This window comes from Prionailurus bengalensis, chromosome D1 (genome assembly GCF_016509475.1).
Source record: "Prionailurus bengalensis isolate Pbe53 chromosome D1, Fcat_Pben_1.1_paternal_pri, whole genome shotgun sequence".
Lineage (NCBI taxonomy): Eukaryota > Metazoa > Chordata > Mammalia > Carnivora > Felidae > Prionailurus > Prionailurus bengalensis.
In genome coordinates this window covers 20583506-20598569 of record NC_057346.1, presented here as the reverse complement: position 1 = coordinate 20598569, position 15064 = coordinate 20583506, and the positions used below count along the sequence as shown (strand labels likewise).

The following is a 15064-nucleotide window of genomic DNA, read 5'->3' as shown; positions in this document are numbered from 1 at the left end:
ATCCACTGAATTGTACACTTTAAGTTAGTTGTGTGGTATGTGTATTGTATCTCAAGAAAGCTTTTAAAAAAAGAAGAAGAAGAAAAAGCGATCAGCCAGGTGGCTACTGCAAAAGGCCAAGCAAGGCATGGAAGGTTGGTTATGAATTAGGACAATGACAGTAAGTCATGGGAAAGGACAGAGGACAAACCAGAGAGGCTGCAAAGAGAACTAACTATGTGGAGAATGAGGAAGAACAAAGGAAAAAATAGCTCTGAAGCTTCCAACGTGAATGATTAGGGCAAGAGGATGTGAAGAGAAGGCTGGCTGGGAGATTATCATAAATATGCTTTCTGCGCAGCCAGGGGCTTGGCCCCTGCAGGCAGCGAGGAAGCAGAGAGAGAGAGAGGTGAGGGCCTGGAGTTCACAGCCCTCCTCCTGGCAGTGGTGGTGAGAGACGTCTTTTGTGACTGGTGACAATTACCAATTCCGTTTAGCAGGAGGGATCATCTCAAAAGTGGTCCTAACTTAGGCTTGGAAATATGCTCGGGGGAAGGTGCACAGAGAAAGAAGGTTAGGACGGCAGTAAACAAGAAAAACCAATTGTACAGCTGCACACACAATAGTGTCAGCATTTAACAGAGCAGAGTACTGCTCTAGGTCCAGAGTTTTGTAAAAAGGAGTACCATCACGGCTTCCATAAACGTAATGGCTCATACAAAGACGGCTCAAGAGGTGAATGGCAGCGGTTAGATCCTCTTACCAATGCGCCTCCCGGGAGTACAGATTTACTCCACTTGTTTGTATCAAAGAAGACAAGAGCATGAAGTAGAAACGCTTGGTTCACGGAATCAGAGATTTAAAAAAAAAAAAAGCACCGTTTGAGGGGCGCCTGGGTGCCTCAGTTGGTTAAGCGTCCGACTCCTGATTTCAGCTCAGGCCGTTATCTCACAGTCTCATGAGTTTGGGCCCGACATGGGGCTCTGTGCTGACAGCACAGAATCTGCTTGGGATTCTCCCCCTCTCTCTGCCTCTCCCCTGCTTGCGCTCTGTCTGTCTCAAGACAAATAAACTTAAAAAAAAAAAAAAAAGTCATTTGAACAAGCAAGGGTCAACAGAGACTCCATAAATAAGAGTATGCTTTAGACTCAAAAGACAGCTAAAAAATAATCATCATCACGTGCACAGCAGATCACCTCCAAAAGCCCAGTGGTGACAGTTCCCAAAATTTGCATCCTGGGGCTTGTGGAGTGGAGCCTCTGGGAAACAAAGGCGTTTTGCATGTCATAATGCCACCGGATATAAACTCCGACCATTCAGTAAGGCATAAAGAGTTGAGGTCGCTGCAGGGAAGCTATTATGAAACAGTGAGGCTCCCAGTCTCAGGAGAATGGGTCCAAAAAAAGATCTTAACTGGAAGATAAATCTATTTGCACTCCAGCAGGAGAGGGATCTGAGTCCCTCTGTGGAAATTTCCTACAATATGCAGCACTGGGAGTCCAGGTCTGGCTCCCCACTACTTTAGTCAAGCCCCCCACCCCTCCGCCCCAAGGCAAGGACTGGTTGCTCCTGGTCTTTGTGTTTCTACCACGAGCCCAGTGGGCACTCCGGAAATGTTCAAGTAAACAAACGAATAAATGATTAAGAAGAGGACGGCAAGGATCCAGTGGGAACTTGAGACTATTAAAGGGTCCTGTACTCCAGAGAACCTTAGCCTGAAGTCCATGGGCATCCAGAAGAGAGAAAACCTGCTGTTCTAATCTCAACTATCATCTTAGAGATGTGGGCGCTGGTGCCTTGACGAAGAAGGTCACACGCTCAGTGAGTGGCAGAACATATCCTAGCCTCCAGTTAAGTGACCAAGTGACCATACCCGGAGGGGGCAGCAGACAGAAGAGTTCCAGCAGCGAGACTAAAATACATGATTTGGGAGGCTGTTAACTTCAAAGAAGGAGTAAAACTGACTGAAAGTAAAACTTTCCTGGCTGTTCCAGGAAAGATCATGATCAGAGTTCTCTGTATCCATCCAGGGCGTGAGAGACAACTGTGGATGTTAAGTATGTGGAGAGCCAGGTTATGACCATGCTCTCTTTTTGCACAATGTCAAACGTAAGACAATGAAAATTTTAACAGCAGCTTAACCTTTATAAGGTTACAATGGGCCAGGCCTCCCCCTGAGTACATGCTCAGGAATTATCTTCCCAAAGCCCTCCAAGGCCAGGTGGGATTAGCCCCATTTTATAGATGAGAAAAATCAAGGCTTGACAGAGTAGGTAACTTGCCCAGAATCACCCAACCAGAAAGGAACAGAACCACCTACGCCTGTCCCTTAGGGTCCCCCACAGAGCTAAAGGGAGGGAGCCCTGTGCTAGGGGCAGCCATTCGAGTCCAGAGTCCGTCAGAACAAAGAGGCACTGCCTGAGAAGTGTAACATACCTGTAACATACCCCCTAGGGGAGGGGGGGGCGGGACAAGAGTACTTGGCCCAGGTACAGGTGCGCAGGTATGCAGTCAGTGCTCAGTCCCCAAGACCTGCATTTTCCGGGGCTTATCCTTCCAGCCTTTGAATATTTTCACAAATCTTATACAACAAATAAACAAACTGAATGGCTTTCAAATATTTAGGCATTGTTATAATGCTTAACTGGATGATGAACAATGTTTAATTTTTCTCCTTTAAGTTGAACAGCTATACATTATATACTTTCTTTTGGATGCATGATACGTTCTACAAATTAAAAACAAAAAACAGGGGCGCCTGGGTGGCTCAGTCGGTTGAGCGTCCGACTTCGGCTCAGGTCATGATCTCACGGTATGTGAGTTCGAGCCCCGCGTTGGGCTCTGTGCTGACAGCTCAGAGCCTGGAGCCTGCTTCAGATTCTGTGTCTCCCTCTCTCTCTGACTCTCCCCCGTTCATGCTCTGTCTCTCTCTGTCTCAAAAATAAATAAAACATTAAAAAAAAATTACAAACAAAAAACAAAAGCAATTTTTTTTTTTAAATAAACTCTGACCCAGCCCCAAAGTGAAGCCACCAGATCGGCAATGACAAGGGTCATGGTTCAGCACAGAGGTGAACACTCTGAAAAACTGTTCTACTATATGATCGCCTGATACAAACGACACCACTCCCCAGAAAGACCACCCCACCTCCACACCAAACCCTTCCTAAATTGTTAAGTTTAAAGCTCTAAACTTTGGGGGCACCTGGGTGGCTCAGTCAGCTAAGTGTCTGACTCTTGATTTCAGCTCAGCTCATGATCTCATGGATCGCCAGATCGAACCCCACTTCAGGCTCTGCACGAACAGTAAGGAACTGGCTTGAGATTCTCTCTCCTTGCTCTCTCTGGCCCTCCCCCATGCGCTCTCTCAAAATAAATAGACATTTAAAAATAAATAAATTAAATAAAGCTCCAAATTTCTACCAATAAACACTTTTCCCACTAAGTCAAGTACTTAAGTGTAGAGCTTAAGAGCACAGGCTTTACAGACAGACAATTTCAGTTTTATCCCAGTTCTGCCAATAACCATGGGGTCCTGGCCCTGTTACTTAAACCTCTTTTGAGACACAGTTTCCTTACCTGTAAAAAAGGGATAAATACCACCTTCCCTGTCGAGTTGTGTGAGGGTTACATGAGATAAAAAAGAGAGAAGGGGGGGATAGAGAGAGAGAGGGAGAGAGAAGGGGAGGAAGGGAGAAAGGAAGATGGAAAGGGAGGGAGGGGGAGAAGAGAGAGAGAGAGAAAGAGAGAGAGACAAAGAAAGAGAGAGAGAGGAAGGAAGGAAGAAAGAGGTGCACCGGGGCGGCTCAGTCAGTTGAGCTTCGGACTAAACTTCAGCTGCGGTCATGATCCCAGGGTTGTGGGATCAAGCCCTGCGTCCAGCTCCTCACTGAGGGTGGTGTCTGCTTAAGATTCTCTCTCTCCCTCTCCTCTCTCCCCCACTCATGCGCTCTCTCTAAAATAAAATAAATTAAAAAAGGAAAGAGACAAATAAAGAAAAGCTCACAGAAGCATTGTTTTTAATTTGCAACACTATTCTTCTTGCCTGCTCTCAAACCACCCACTTACGCTCCAGGCCCCAGAACATCTTGCCCACCAAGTTTGGAAATATATCTCCACCCTCTGTGGTCATCCTGAACCCGAGGGCTTCTCCCGGCTGAGTACAGCAAGCCCGCACACCTCTGCCTCACCTGTGAGACGATCCTATCTGCAGGTGGAACCTGTCTTACCATTTGAGTATCTACCCCCGTGTCCCCACACACCCCTGCATTCTGATCAGGCCACGCAGCTCTTGCTCCCTGCCACCAGGCCCTCACTGTGGTTTCTGTGGTCTAGCTCTTGCTTCTTCCCTGTCTAGTTCTTTCTCTTGAAATTCCAGGCATCCTCATCGTTCAAGGCTCAACCCTCAGGAGGGCTGGGTGGCTCAGTTGGTTGAGCATCGGACTGACTCTTGATTTCGGCTAGGGTCACGATCCCAGGGTTGTGGGATCAAGCCCTGCATCAGCCTCCGCACTGAGCATGAAGCCTGCTTGGGATCCACTCTCTCTGTCTCTCCCTCTACCCCTCTCCCTGATTGACGGTCTCTCTAAAAAATAAAAAAAATAAATAAATACATACATACATACATATTAGGCACTCATTCTAACTCCTGTTCAGCCCTTCTCCATTTACTTTGCCCATCACTGCTCTCTCCCTCTCCGTTCTTGCATACCTTTCTAGTTGTAATTCGTCTTCATTAAACACCTTCGTAGATTATCTTGCCAAATTCTTCTAACTTTTCAAGAGTATCAGTCTTCTCTCTCCTCACAGGCAAAGCCCGTGTTCCAACTGCTTTATAACTGTGGTGGTTAAGAGCACGATCTTAAGTCAGACTGCCAGCTTGAACACTTTAGGGGCTGTGTGACCTTGAGCTGATGACCTAACCTCTCTGTGCTTCGGTTTACCGATTTGTAAAACCTACACCATAATAACATATAGCTCAAAAAAACAGCTCCGGGCTAATATATAGAAAACATTTAAGATACGTGTGATATAGTAAGTTACTGTAGAAGTATTAGCTATTACTATTAATATCCTTATCCTTACTATTATCCTTATCCTTACTATTAATATCCTTATCACGGTCACCGTTACGGTTTTTTGAACACTGTTACAGCGTTTCGAATAAGACCGGCTAGCTCTAAAGTATTCAGTGAAAACATACCACTTTGCTGCATTTGAGAGGCATCTTTATCCGTCTAAACTAGGGGGCAGCAAACTTTGTGTAAAGGGCTAGACAATAAATAGTCTAGCTTTGTGGGCCATAGGTGTCTGTCGTAAGTGCTCAGTTCTGACACTGTACCACGAAAGCAGCCACAGACAATGCCATACGCCAACGAGTGTGGCTGGGTACAAATAAAACTTAATTTATGGACATTAATATCTTAATTTCATATAATTTTCACGTCATGAAATACCACTCTTCTCTTGATTTTTTTCAACCATTTAAAAAATGTAAAAACAGGGGCGCCTGGGTGGCTTAGTCGGTTAAGCGGCCGACTTCGGCTCAGGTCATGATCTCGTGGTCTGTGAGTTCGAGCCCCGCATCAGGCTCTGTGCTGACAGCTCAGAGCCTGGAGCCTGTTTCAGATTCTGTGTCTCCCTCTCTCTGACCGTCCCCCGTTCATGCTCTGTCTCTCTCTGTCTCAAAAATAAATAAAACGTTAAAAAAAATTTTTTTTTTTTAATGTAAAAACAAACAAACAAACAAACCCCCAAAACATACTTAGCTGCATGAAAACAGACAGCAAGTTGAACTTGACCCCTGGCTGTTGGGTGCTGACCCCCTGGTCTAAGGTTACACAAGTCCTTCCATGACATTTCAAATCAAGGCCTTTATCCTACAGGCAATAAGAAAACCATCAGCGGGTTTTCAGGAGGGGGGGTGGGCCCATGGCTGCACTTCCATAAAAGCAGCCATGTGGCCATCACTGGTGCCCAGCAAGACTCCTGGTTCTCCTCCCCTCCTGCCCTTCAGAAGCCGTACTGTTTCCCGGCCTTCCTGCGGTCAGGCCACGTGATGACCATGGACCATGCTGAAGGGCAAGGGCAGCGTGCTCGCTTCCGAGGAGAAGCACCGAAGAGCCAGGCTCTCCTGCCCCCTGACCTCTGCAGTGACTGCGGAGGGGATGCCAGGAGACTCTACGGCCTAGATCACCGAGCCACCGTATGCCTCACAGAGGACAGCCTCCCTGGGGTCTTTTCCAGAGCCTCAGAGGGGCTTGCAGTGCTCAAGAGTTAGCTTACGATGAGTCAAGCTACTGAGTTTGGAGGGGGCGGGGGAGGACAGTGGTTGCTGTCAGAGCAGAACCTAGCCTACCCAGTTTAACTCAACATCTTTGTGCAAATAGGAACCAAAGAACGGCGTTAAGGGTAAGGACACATAACGACATCTAGCAGTTATCTACTTTACCCAGTCTTTCACCTTAGTTCATTTAGGAAACAAACGTCCGGCCTTCTGGACAAGGGATCAGAAGCGTTCTATCACGAGAAGCCCCAAACCATCTCTTCCAAAAATGAAATTCAATGACAAAAAGTCTCCGAATGGCCAGGAGAAAGGGTCTCTAACCAGAACAAAGAAGCCCAAGTGCCCCCTATCCGCGGGGGGGATCCCCTCAAAGACCCCAGCGGACCCCTGAAACCACAGGCGGTACCGAACCCTAAACAGACGACCCTTTTTCCTACAGGTGCACACCTGTGATTAAGTTTAATTTACAAATTAGGCACAGTAAGAGATTAACAACAAATAATAATAGAACGATTATAATATACTGTAATAAAAGTTCTGTGAATGCGGTCTCTCTCATACACACACACAAAATGCCCTATTCTTCTATACTCACCCTTGTTGTGATGATGTGAGATGATAAAATGCCTACGTAAGAGGAAGATGTGAGGGGAACAGGGGGGGGTGTCATGGCACTGTGTTGGGCTCCTACTGACCCTCTGAGGACACGACAGGAGGGTCACCTGCTTCCAGACCACAGCTGGCCACGGTAGCTAACACCTCACGAAGCAAAACCACGGATAAGGGGGGACTGCTGCCCTTCCAATCTGATTTGCTTTGACACCATCCCTGCCAACCATCTCCCATTCTAATACAGTACATTTCGTTCTCCTTAGACTAATGATAATGGTGGCAAGAAGAACAATAAGTCATGCGGCCTGCCACTCATTTCAAGCCAGGTGCAGTTCCCAACGTAGAAACCTGGGTAAGAGGTGGGAATGGCCTACCCTTTGAAAAAAAAAAAAATCTGTAGAGTCAGATCACAGCTGTCCTGATCACTCATGGGATTTAAATGCTTAGGTGACCGGCACTCCGTGCCCTGGATGTGACAGACCATGGGGAAATCCCCGATTCCCTCCCACCAAATAATAAAGTAAATCTTGCACTGTTAGCTAGAGGGTGTGCCTGCTGGGGGATGTTTGTAAATGAGCATTTAATATTTTCAAATGAAGGGTTTTTTTTTTTAGTGTTTCCTGCTGGCTAGGGAAGCACACCAGAGTCCACATTACGAGCGACTGCTCTGTAAGAACTGTGGCCTTTTTCTAAACCAGGAGTGAAAAGGAAGCTGACAGACAGACTAATCCTCCCAGCACTGTCATTTAACCCTGCTTTCAAAACAACTACCACCCAAGGCAAACAGAAGTCACCTACCAAGGCCACACAGCAGGCGCGGAGGTGATTACAAGGTTTGGATTCTTCAGAGTCCAGTCGGCTCTCCAGAATCTCAAGCTACTGAGCGACCCCAACCTTCACTGCAGCTCACCTCCCGGTAAGCATCTGAATGCCTTGGGAAGCGTGTCTCTGAAGGAGGTCACACGCAGGCCTTCCTCCTCCTCGAGAGAAAATTTCTCACAGAAAGAACCTCGAATGAGAAAAGTATAACCTGGTCTGGACCCTCCCCAGAGAAAGAAATTCCAAACTTTTTCTTTATGTCTAACTTAAATCCTCCCAGGCACCGTCACCCGTTTCTCCTTTCACGGGTCTACAGCAGGGCTGAAGAAGGAACAGTGTTTGCAGGTCCGAAGGAAAAACACTTGCAAACACTTGTTTGCAGGTCCGGAGGAAAAAAAGCATACTGAACGGCTGATCTTTGGCATCTAATGAAATACGGATGATCACAAATCTCCATGAAACACGGAGGAAATCGAAAATGAAGTTCGGTCCCCGCTACCTGGGGAGGCCCTAATGAGTAGGGTCCCTCACACAGCACTCACATTCCTCAAGAAACGGGGTGAAAGCTCACTCACCTGCTCAAACACAAACAGGAGCTCAAAACTTCTCTATGTGCGGACCACGGCCTGGCCACAGAAATGCTTCCCCTGCAACGTGTGGAGAACTGTACTCTCGTTCCTCTATTTTCCCAGAACCACATTCTTGCAGCACATGGGCTTTCCTGAAGGTCTGGCAGAGCCTCCAGGCTCTGTGAAGACCGCACCCACCAACCCCAACAGATGTGAGGACCGGGAACACAAGGACAGCGAATGAAGACAGATGTCACTGCAGTCTGCCAAGTCCTCTGGGGGCCAAAACAATCTGTCCATGGGGCACTCCACCACACTGGAGAGCTTCTTGGTGTTGGGACCCTACAGGATTTAGGAATATCTTTACATATCTCTCTCTCTCTCTCTCTCTCTCTCTCTCTCTCTCTCTCACACACACACACACACACACACACACACACAATAAATAAATAAATGGAAACTCTGTAGAAGCTCAGGACTGGTGAATGCTTCTTTAAAAACATAACATGGCTTCCAAATCGTCTGTGCTCCCAACTCTGCTTTGGCACGGCCCCATGTGTTTGCACGTGCCGTCTCCTCCACCGTTGCCCTTAACCTCGTGCACCAAGTTACCTGAAGGCAGAATCACAGAATCATCTTTGGAGAGAGTCTAAAGACCCTGTCAGGGGAGGCTGAAAAAGCAGGATTTCCCTCTCACATTCCAGCCGCTGTCAATCATGGCCACGTGCCTTCATCAGCATCATCCAAAAGCACCCCCTATGATAACCTCGTAACACCATGAGGGGCAGTATTAGTGCTGTACAAAGCACAGCCTCTACTTACCTAACATTGGCCAGCCTTCGAACCCCCGACTCAAATGCCAATTACTCTGGGAAGCTTCCGGGTCACCCCAGCTGAAATGAATCCCAGCCTCCTCTCACCGTGTACAGTGCTTGTTGTCTATTGCATGTATCTGTTCTTTAGCATTTACTGACTTGTTTTGGAGAGAGAGAGAGAAAGTGTGTGTTTGTGTGGGTGTGTGTGTGCGTATAGGGTGGCTGAAACTTATTCTATCTGTGAAGCTACCAGTCCCTAGAAATCAGAGGCAATGCCCTTACATTTTTGGAGCCCCCACAATGCCTAAGCACAGGACCGTGAAAATAATAATTACTTGGCCAACATTTGTAGAATGAAGGGAAGAATGAATAATGGATGTACAGACCCTGACTCTGCCCTCTGGGAGAGTAGGTCTAATGCAGATACAATTGCTCGCAAAACTGTTGCTCGCTGTTGCTCGCAAAACTGAAATAATAGTCCAGTAACAGGAGTGCACCCTACCTTTTTCACTAACCAGTTGCCTGAAGTTAGGCAAAACTCTTTACTACTCTGTACCTCAGTTTCCCTGGTTCTCAAATGGAGATGTCAGCTGCTTCGTGGGGCTATAATAAGGATCAATTAAGATAATGCATTTCCTTGGGGCGCCTGGGTGGCGCAGTCAGTTAAGCGTCCGACTTCAGCCAGGTCACGATCTCGTGGCCCGTGAGTTCGAGCCCCGCGTCTGGCTCTGGGCTGATGGCTCAGAGCCTGGAGCCTGTTTCCGATTCTGTGTCTCCCTCTCTCTCTGCCCATCCCCCGTTCATGCTCTGTCTCTCTCTGTCCCAAAAATAAATAAACGTTGAAAAAAAGAATTAAAAAAAAAAAAAAGATAATGCATTTCCTTATACTATTTTTTTTTTTAAGAAACTTGTTTTTTTAATGTTTATTTTTGAAAGAGCGCGCTGGTGAGGGAGGGGCAGAGAGAGAGAGAGAGACAGAGGATCCGAAGCAGGCTCTGTGCTGATAGCAGAGTCCAATGTGGGGCTCAAACTCACGAACCACAAGATCATGACCTCAGCCAAAGTCGGGAGCTTAACCGACTGAGCCACCCAGGCACCTCACTTCCTTACACTTTTAAAAGTCTAACTAAAAAAATAAATATAAGGCAAGGAGACCACAAAGCAGGGGGAAAAAAAAGCGCCAATATATGGTATTGCTGCATGCAGAGGAAAATGATCTATAGAAAAGCAACCAAGAACAGGTGAACCACTAGGGGAAATTACCCACAAGTCCAAAGCCTGATTCCTATCTGTACACCCTCTCTGTGACTCAGTTTCCTCGCTCTGTAAAATGAGGACCTTAACCACGCTGCCTTTGGCACTACAGGACTTCACGTATGTGAAGTGCTTAATATGGTCCTTGACACCCCCGTGAGCACCCAATAAATGTTAGTTGCCATTTTTATTCTTTTTTTTAATCAGCATTATCATCATTTTTTAATATCACTAACACATAGTAGGATTCCAGAAATGTTTCTAGAAGTGACTCAAACACCAGGAGGTCAGTTAATTCCATCTTCTTCCGTACGCAGATAACGTTACCCAGCACAGGGTAGCCAATATATTTGGTCACCTCGTTCCTACCAAGTCTCCATGTGGACAGAGGAGAACTCAGACAGGGGATGCCACCAAAGGGAGCCGCATTTCAAGCCCACACATTCACAATACAACTACAACAGTTGGCCCCTCGACCAAAATGGACCAGTAGATCTGCACCTAACGAAAGAAAGAGGGAATCATAGGATCTAACACTAGCCAGGCAGACAGAAACGACAAAACTTCCCCATCCTTGTAATACGGTATTTGGCTGAAAAAGACAAGGTTACCCCAATTACAGTTCCCAGCATAACAATGATCTCCTGTTGAAATGCATCAAGAGATACTCAAGGCAGATTTTTAAAGGCACATGTCTCTGCATGTCCCTGAGGGACCAATAGGGGCTGAGCAGAGAAGCATTTCTGTGTTAAAGTGATGTCTCATCCTGAGAGACAGCCAGGCACCCCTTCAGTCCCAACCGTGGCTGCTGACAGTAGGGGCATGGAAGGACACGGAGTGATTTCCGAAGATGAGCCCAGCACCCCCACTCTCCCGGCAAGACCTGGATCTTCCTTGGATGAGGCCTCATCCAAGTTACAGGCCCAGCTTGGCTCTGCTGAGGGACCAAGGGGCGGCTCTGGGTGCTGACTGGGCCTGGCATTCTCAGTGACAACAGATTCTGCTAATGCCTTTCCAATCCTGAAGAACAAGGAACGTGGCCCCAAGAAAGCAGGAATGGCGTTGCAGTACCCTCTACGTCCTTTTCTCAACCTCAGGGGGGTGGGGGTGGGGGTGGGGGTGGGGGGCCTTCAGCACAAGAGCTACAGATAGGAGGGAGTGATACCAAATCTTGAGAAGAGACTACAGGCTGGGGGCGGGGGTCACTGACTATTCACGACCTCAGTTTTTAAGAGTTAAGCTCACAAGAACTAAGCTCCTCCCTTTCCTTTCCGCAAAGTACCTTTTGAAGACCCACTAAAGAGCCCTCTTGCCTAGAGGAGGGCTGGACTAGATTAATCCTGTTAGACTTTAACCTAGAGTAGGAGGTTCTGGAAGGCCAGATGTGAGCTAGAGCCAGGATAGGACGACATGTATTAAACTGCTCAGTACCTACCCCGATTCTGGAAATCACCCTCCCAACCACAGAGATCATTTCCTATGGTCCCACCATGGACTGCGGGTGAACGGCTGGGAGCCGCAAGGAAGGCAGGGCGCATCCCCGCGGGAAGCTTTCCCAAACTCTCCTCCTCCCACCCTCCGCTGTCAAGGAGAAAGGCACCATCCCCAGCCCAGGGAGCTGGTCCCCGGTAAGCTGCACACACTACCCCGTGGGGAGGGCCAGATCCCTGCCATGACAAAGTTTCCCAGGCGAAATCTCCAGTTTCTCAACCAGACAAAAAAGCCAATTCACCCACCCACCCACCCGATTCCGAGGAGGAAAGGGAGAGGTGAGGGTTTTATTTTTAAAATGGAAGGTAAAAATATTCTGACTGCTTCTGCGGCTACCAGACAGCTAGCTCACATCCCAAGCAAGAGGAGGCTCTAATATCCCAACATCAGGCTCTGCAAGAGGTGCCTCCAAAGCCCCAAGGTGTGTGCGTGGTAGGCACGGCAGAGGGGCCACCCCACTCTCCTTTGGACGCCAGGCGTGCCAGAGGTCGGGGCCTGGTCCTCCCGACTTCTCAGAGAGAAGCCTCGAAGAGATCAGAGCCTGCCCGCTGGGATGAGGGTACCCTATGGAGCAGGGCGAGCAAGGCCCCTGGGGCTGGCTGTCAGGCTGGGTAGAGTGCCACTGCCCCCACCACCGGCCGGGCGTGACCCAAGGGACCCTTCTTTACCAAGTTCCCTCAGCATGCACCACCCATTAGGTCCCTCAAAGTTGGAGACTCTTTCCAGCTGCACTTGGATTCTCTTCACAGCCCCCCAACTTCCACCAACCCCCTCCCCCAGGGAAGATGCTGGCAGAAAATAACTGCAGCGAGGTAGAAGCTAGGATGAGCCAGGGAGAGTGACCCAACTTTGTAGGGTGTGCGGCCCCCGTCTTGACTCCTTGAGAACCATGGGGTGGGGGACAGGCCTGTGTGAAGGAGACCTCTTGAGGATGCTCAGGTGCTGAGGAGGGACATGGGGTTGAAGAACGATGACGAAGAGGAAGGGGCCGTACCCCTCTCCTCTACTTACCAGGATAGCTTGAATCCTTTCATTAGTACAGGCACGGTAATCCACTGACCGTGTCCTTAGCATCCCCGTGACAGCTCCGGAGGTCCCAGGACATATTGGAAAAGATGACGAAGTCCCCAAAGAACAGAAGCCCATGTAATGTGACTTGAACACAGAGAGAGAAAGAAGACAGAGAGAGAGAGAGAGAGAGAGAGAGAGAGAGAGAGAGCCAGCAGCACCAGCCAGAAGAACCTCGGCAGGCTGGGCTCGGAGGCCAAGGGCAGCCTCTGCAAATCCGGCCCCAGGGCTGGAGCTGCCTGCCGGAGCCTTTGCTGCCACTGCCAGCTTCTGATGGGGACAGGCAACGGCAAGGCTGCAAAACAAGCCTGGAGTGGCTGTCAACAGGCAGGCCGGCCGGCCACCCGCCCACCCTCGCCTCCTGCCGGCTCAGAGCAGCCTTGGGGGGGAAAGGACCCAAGGAGAGCCCGGCAGGAGAGCAAGAACCGAGCAGAACCTGCACCTCTCTTCCCCCAGGCGGCGGCTCCCGCAGCTCCATATAATCTCCTCATCAATGCAGTACCCAAGCAAAGCACTGCCAGCCACTTCCGCCCATTTAAAGACACAGCACATGTTTTGTCCCGGGATGGGACAGAAAGTCAGGGAGAGGGTGGGCGAGCAAGGTGATGCCCAAGGAGGAAGAGGAGAGGGGGCAGGAAGAGGGCGAGTCGGGCACTTCCAGGAGCATCCATCCAAGGTGTTAAAATGCCACACCCCGGGGCGGGGGGGGGGGGGCCGGGGAGGGGAGGGCTGACCCCAGGCCCTCTGCAAATGTCCGGAATCCCAAGCGGAGCAGACCTGAAAGCGCCCCCCCACCCCTCCTCCCGCGGTTAGTGCCTAGAGGCCCAAAGGCGAGCTGCTCAAGACCACCTTAAAAAGAATCCTCACCCTCTCCCCAGCAAGGCGGGGCCGCGCAGCAATGAGATCCCAAGCAGTTCAAGGCACATGGAACACACAGTTCTCTTCCCCTTCTGGGGAAAGTGCCCAGCCCCAGGGCCACCACTTTTGGGGCGCATGGTGAGGCAGCAACTTATGGTGGTCCAGCAGCGCCCCCAGTCACCTGGGGCCTGGAATCCTTTTAAGGTGGCCACGAGGGCCTGGTGTGGGATCTCAACAACATTTTATCACCAATACCGGGCTCTAAGATGATTCAGACCAGACACAGCATCAAAGAGAGGAGGCACTGAGATTTTCAACTCCAACTAGAACATACAATTCGCTCTTAAAATCCTCCAACCTGGGCCCACTGTGTTCCAGCCCCAGCAACTTCCGTGGCTATGTGACTTTTTTTTTTTTTTTTTTTTTGGCCTCCCCTAGATTGCGGACTATCTGGGTCAGTAATGCGGATGGGTGAGAACAAACAAAGAGGAGATTAATTATGAAATAGCAACCTCCAACTGAACCATACTAAGCCTTTACCCTGAAACTTGCCTCAGAGCAATCTACAGACACCCATTCGGGTTGTGTGCACATCATCTATACTTGACCCCCAAAGTGATAGACAGTCTTAAGAAAAACCAGAGCACAAGATCCCCACTGGTAACGCTCGCTGTACTTGTAATTACTTATTACCTGCCTTTTTAGATGGTAAACTCTAAGTGGGCAGGGACAGTGTGTGAGTCCGTCATCTCACTGACTTAGGATGGCTTATATACACTAGATACTATTAGCAAGTGTTTAATTGAAGTGGCCTTATTCGAACTAAAACACTGCAGTCTCTCTCCAGGGTCCAGATGGTCCAGCAAAAACACCCTTTAAGGGATCCTGAGCTTTTAGAGATGTACTCTCAAAGCAGCCCTGGCCTATGAAATTCTCCTCCGTCCACAGACCCAAGCCAGACAACACTGAAACGCTCTCAAGACCTCAGAATATATCTTTAGTTATGTATCCAGGCCATTCTTTCAACTTAGGTATTGTAGGGCTGCATAAGTTCTCCTTTACAACCTAGGTAATTCACTCCAAGGGCCTCCAGGGACCAATGATGCCAGCCTCTAGGCAAATGGCACCTAGAATACTCTAGGTAGATGAGAATACTCTCATCCTATCCCCCCTGACCACAGATAACACATGAAACCTGAATCAAAGCTTTCCAAGTATTACACTAGACACACATTACTAAATAGTGAAAATTCTATATTTTTCAATAAAAATTTTAAAAACCGTCAAATAAAAAAAAACTCTCTTGCAACTAC

At 48.7% G+C, this 15064-nt stretch overlaps 1 protein-coding gene across 14 annotated transcripts in view; it reads right to left on the bottom strand.

The window, feature by feature from the left end:
• The window catches only part of GRAMD1B (GRAM domain containing 1B), a 172371-nt gene that overhangs the window by 83983 nt on the left and 73324 nt on the right, over positions 1–15064 (bottom strand). The window contains exon 1 of one of the 14 annotated variants that reach the window (XM_043579677.1): positions 12837–13374. The exons of the other annotated variants lie outside the window; for them this stretch is intronic. Coding sequence (XP_043435612.1) covers positions 12837–12859 — 23 coding nt within the window. The 5' untranslated portion in view covers positions 12860–13374. Of the gene's footprint in view, positions 1–12836; positions 13375–15064 lie in introns of those variants that run through there. 14 annotated transcript variants of the gene reach the window in all.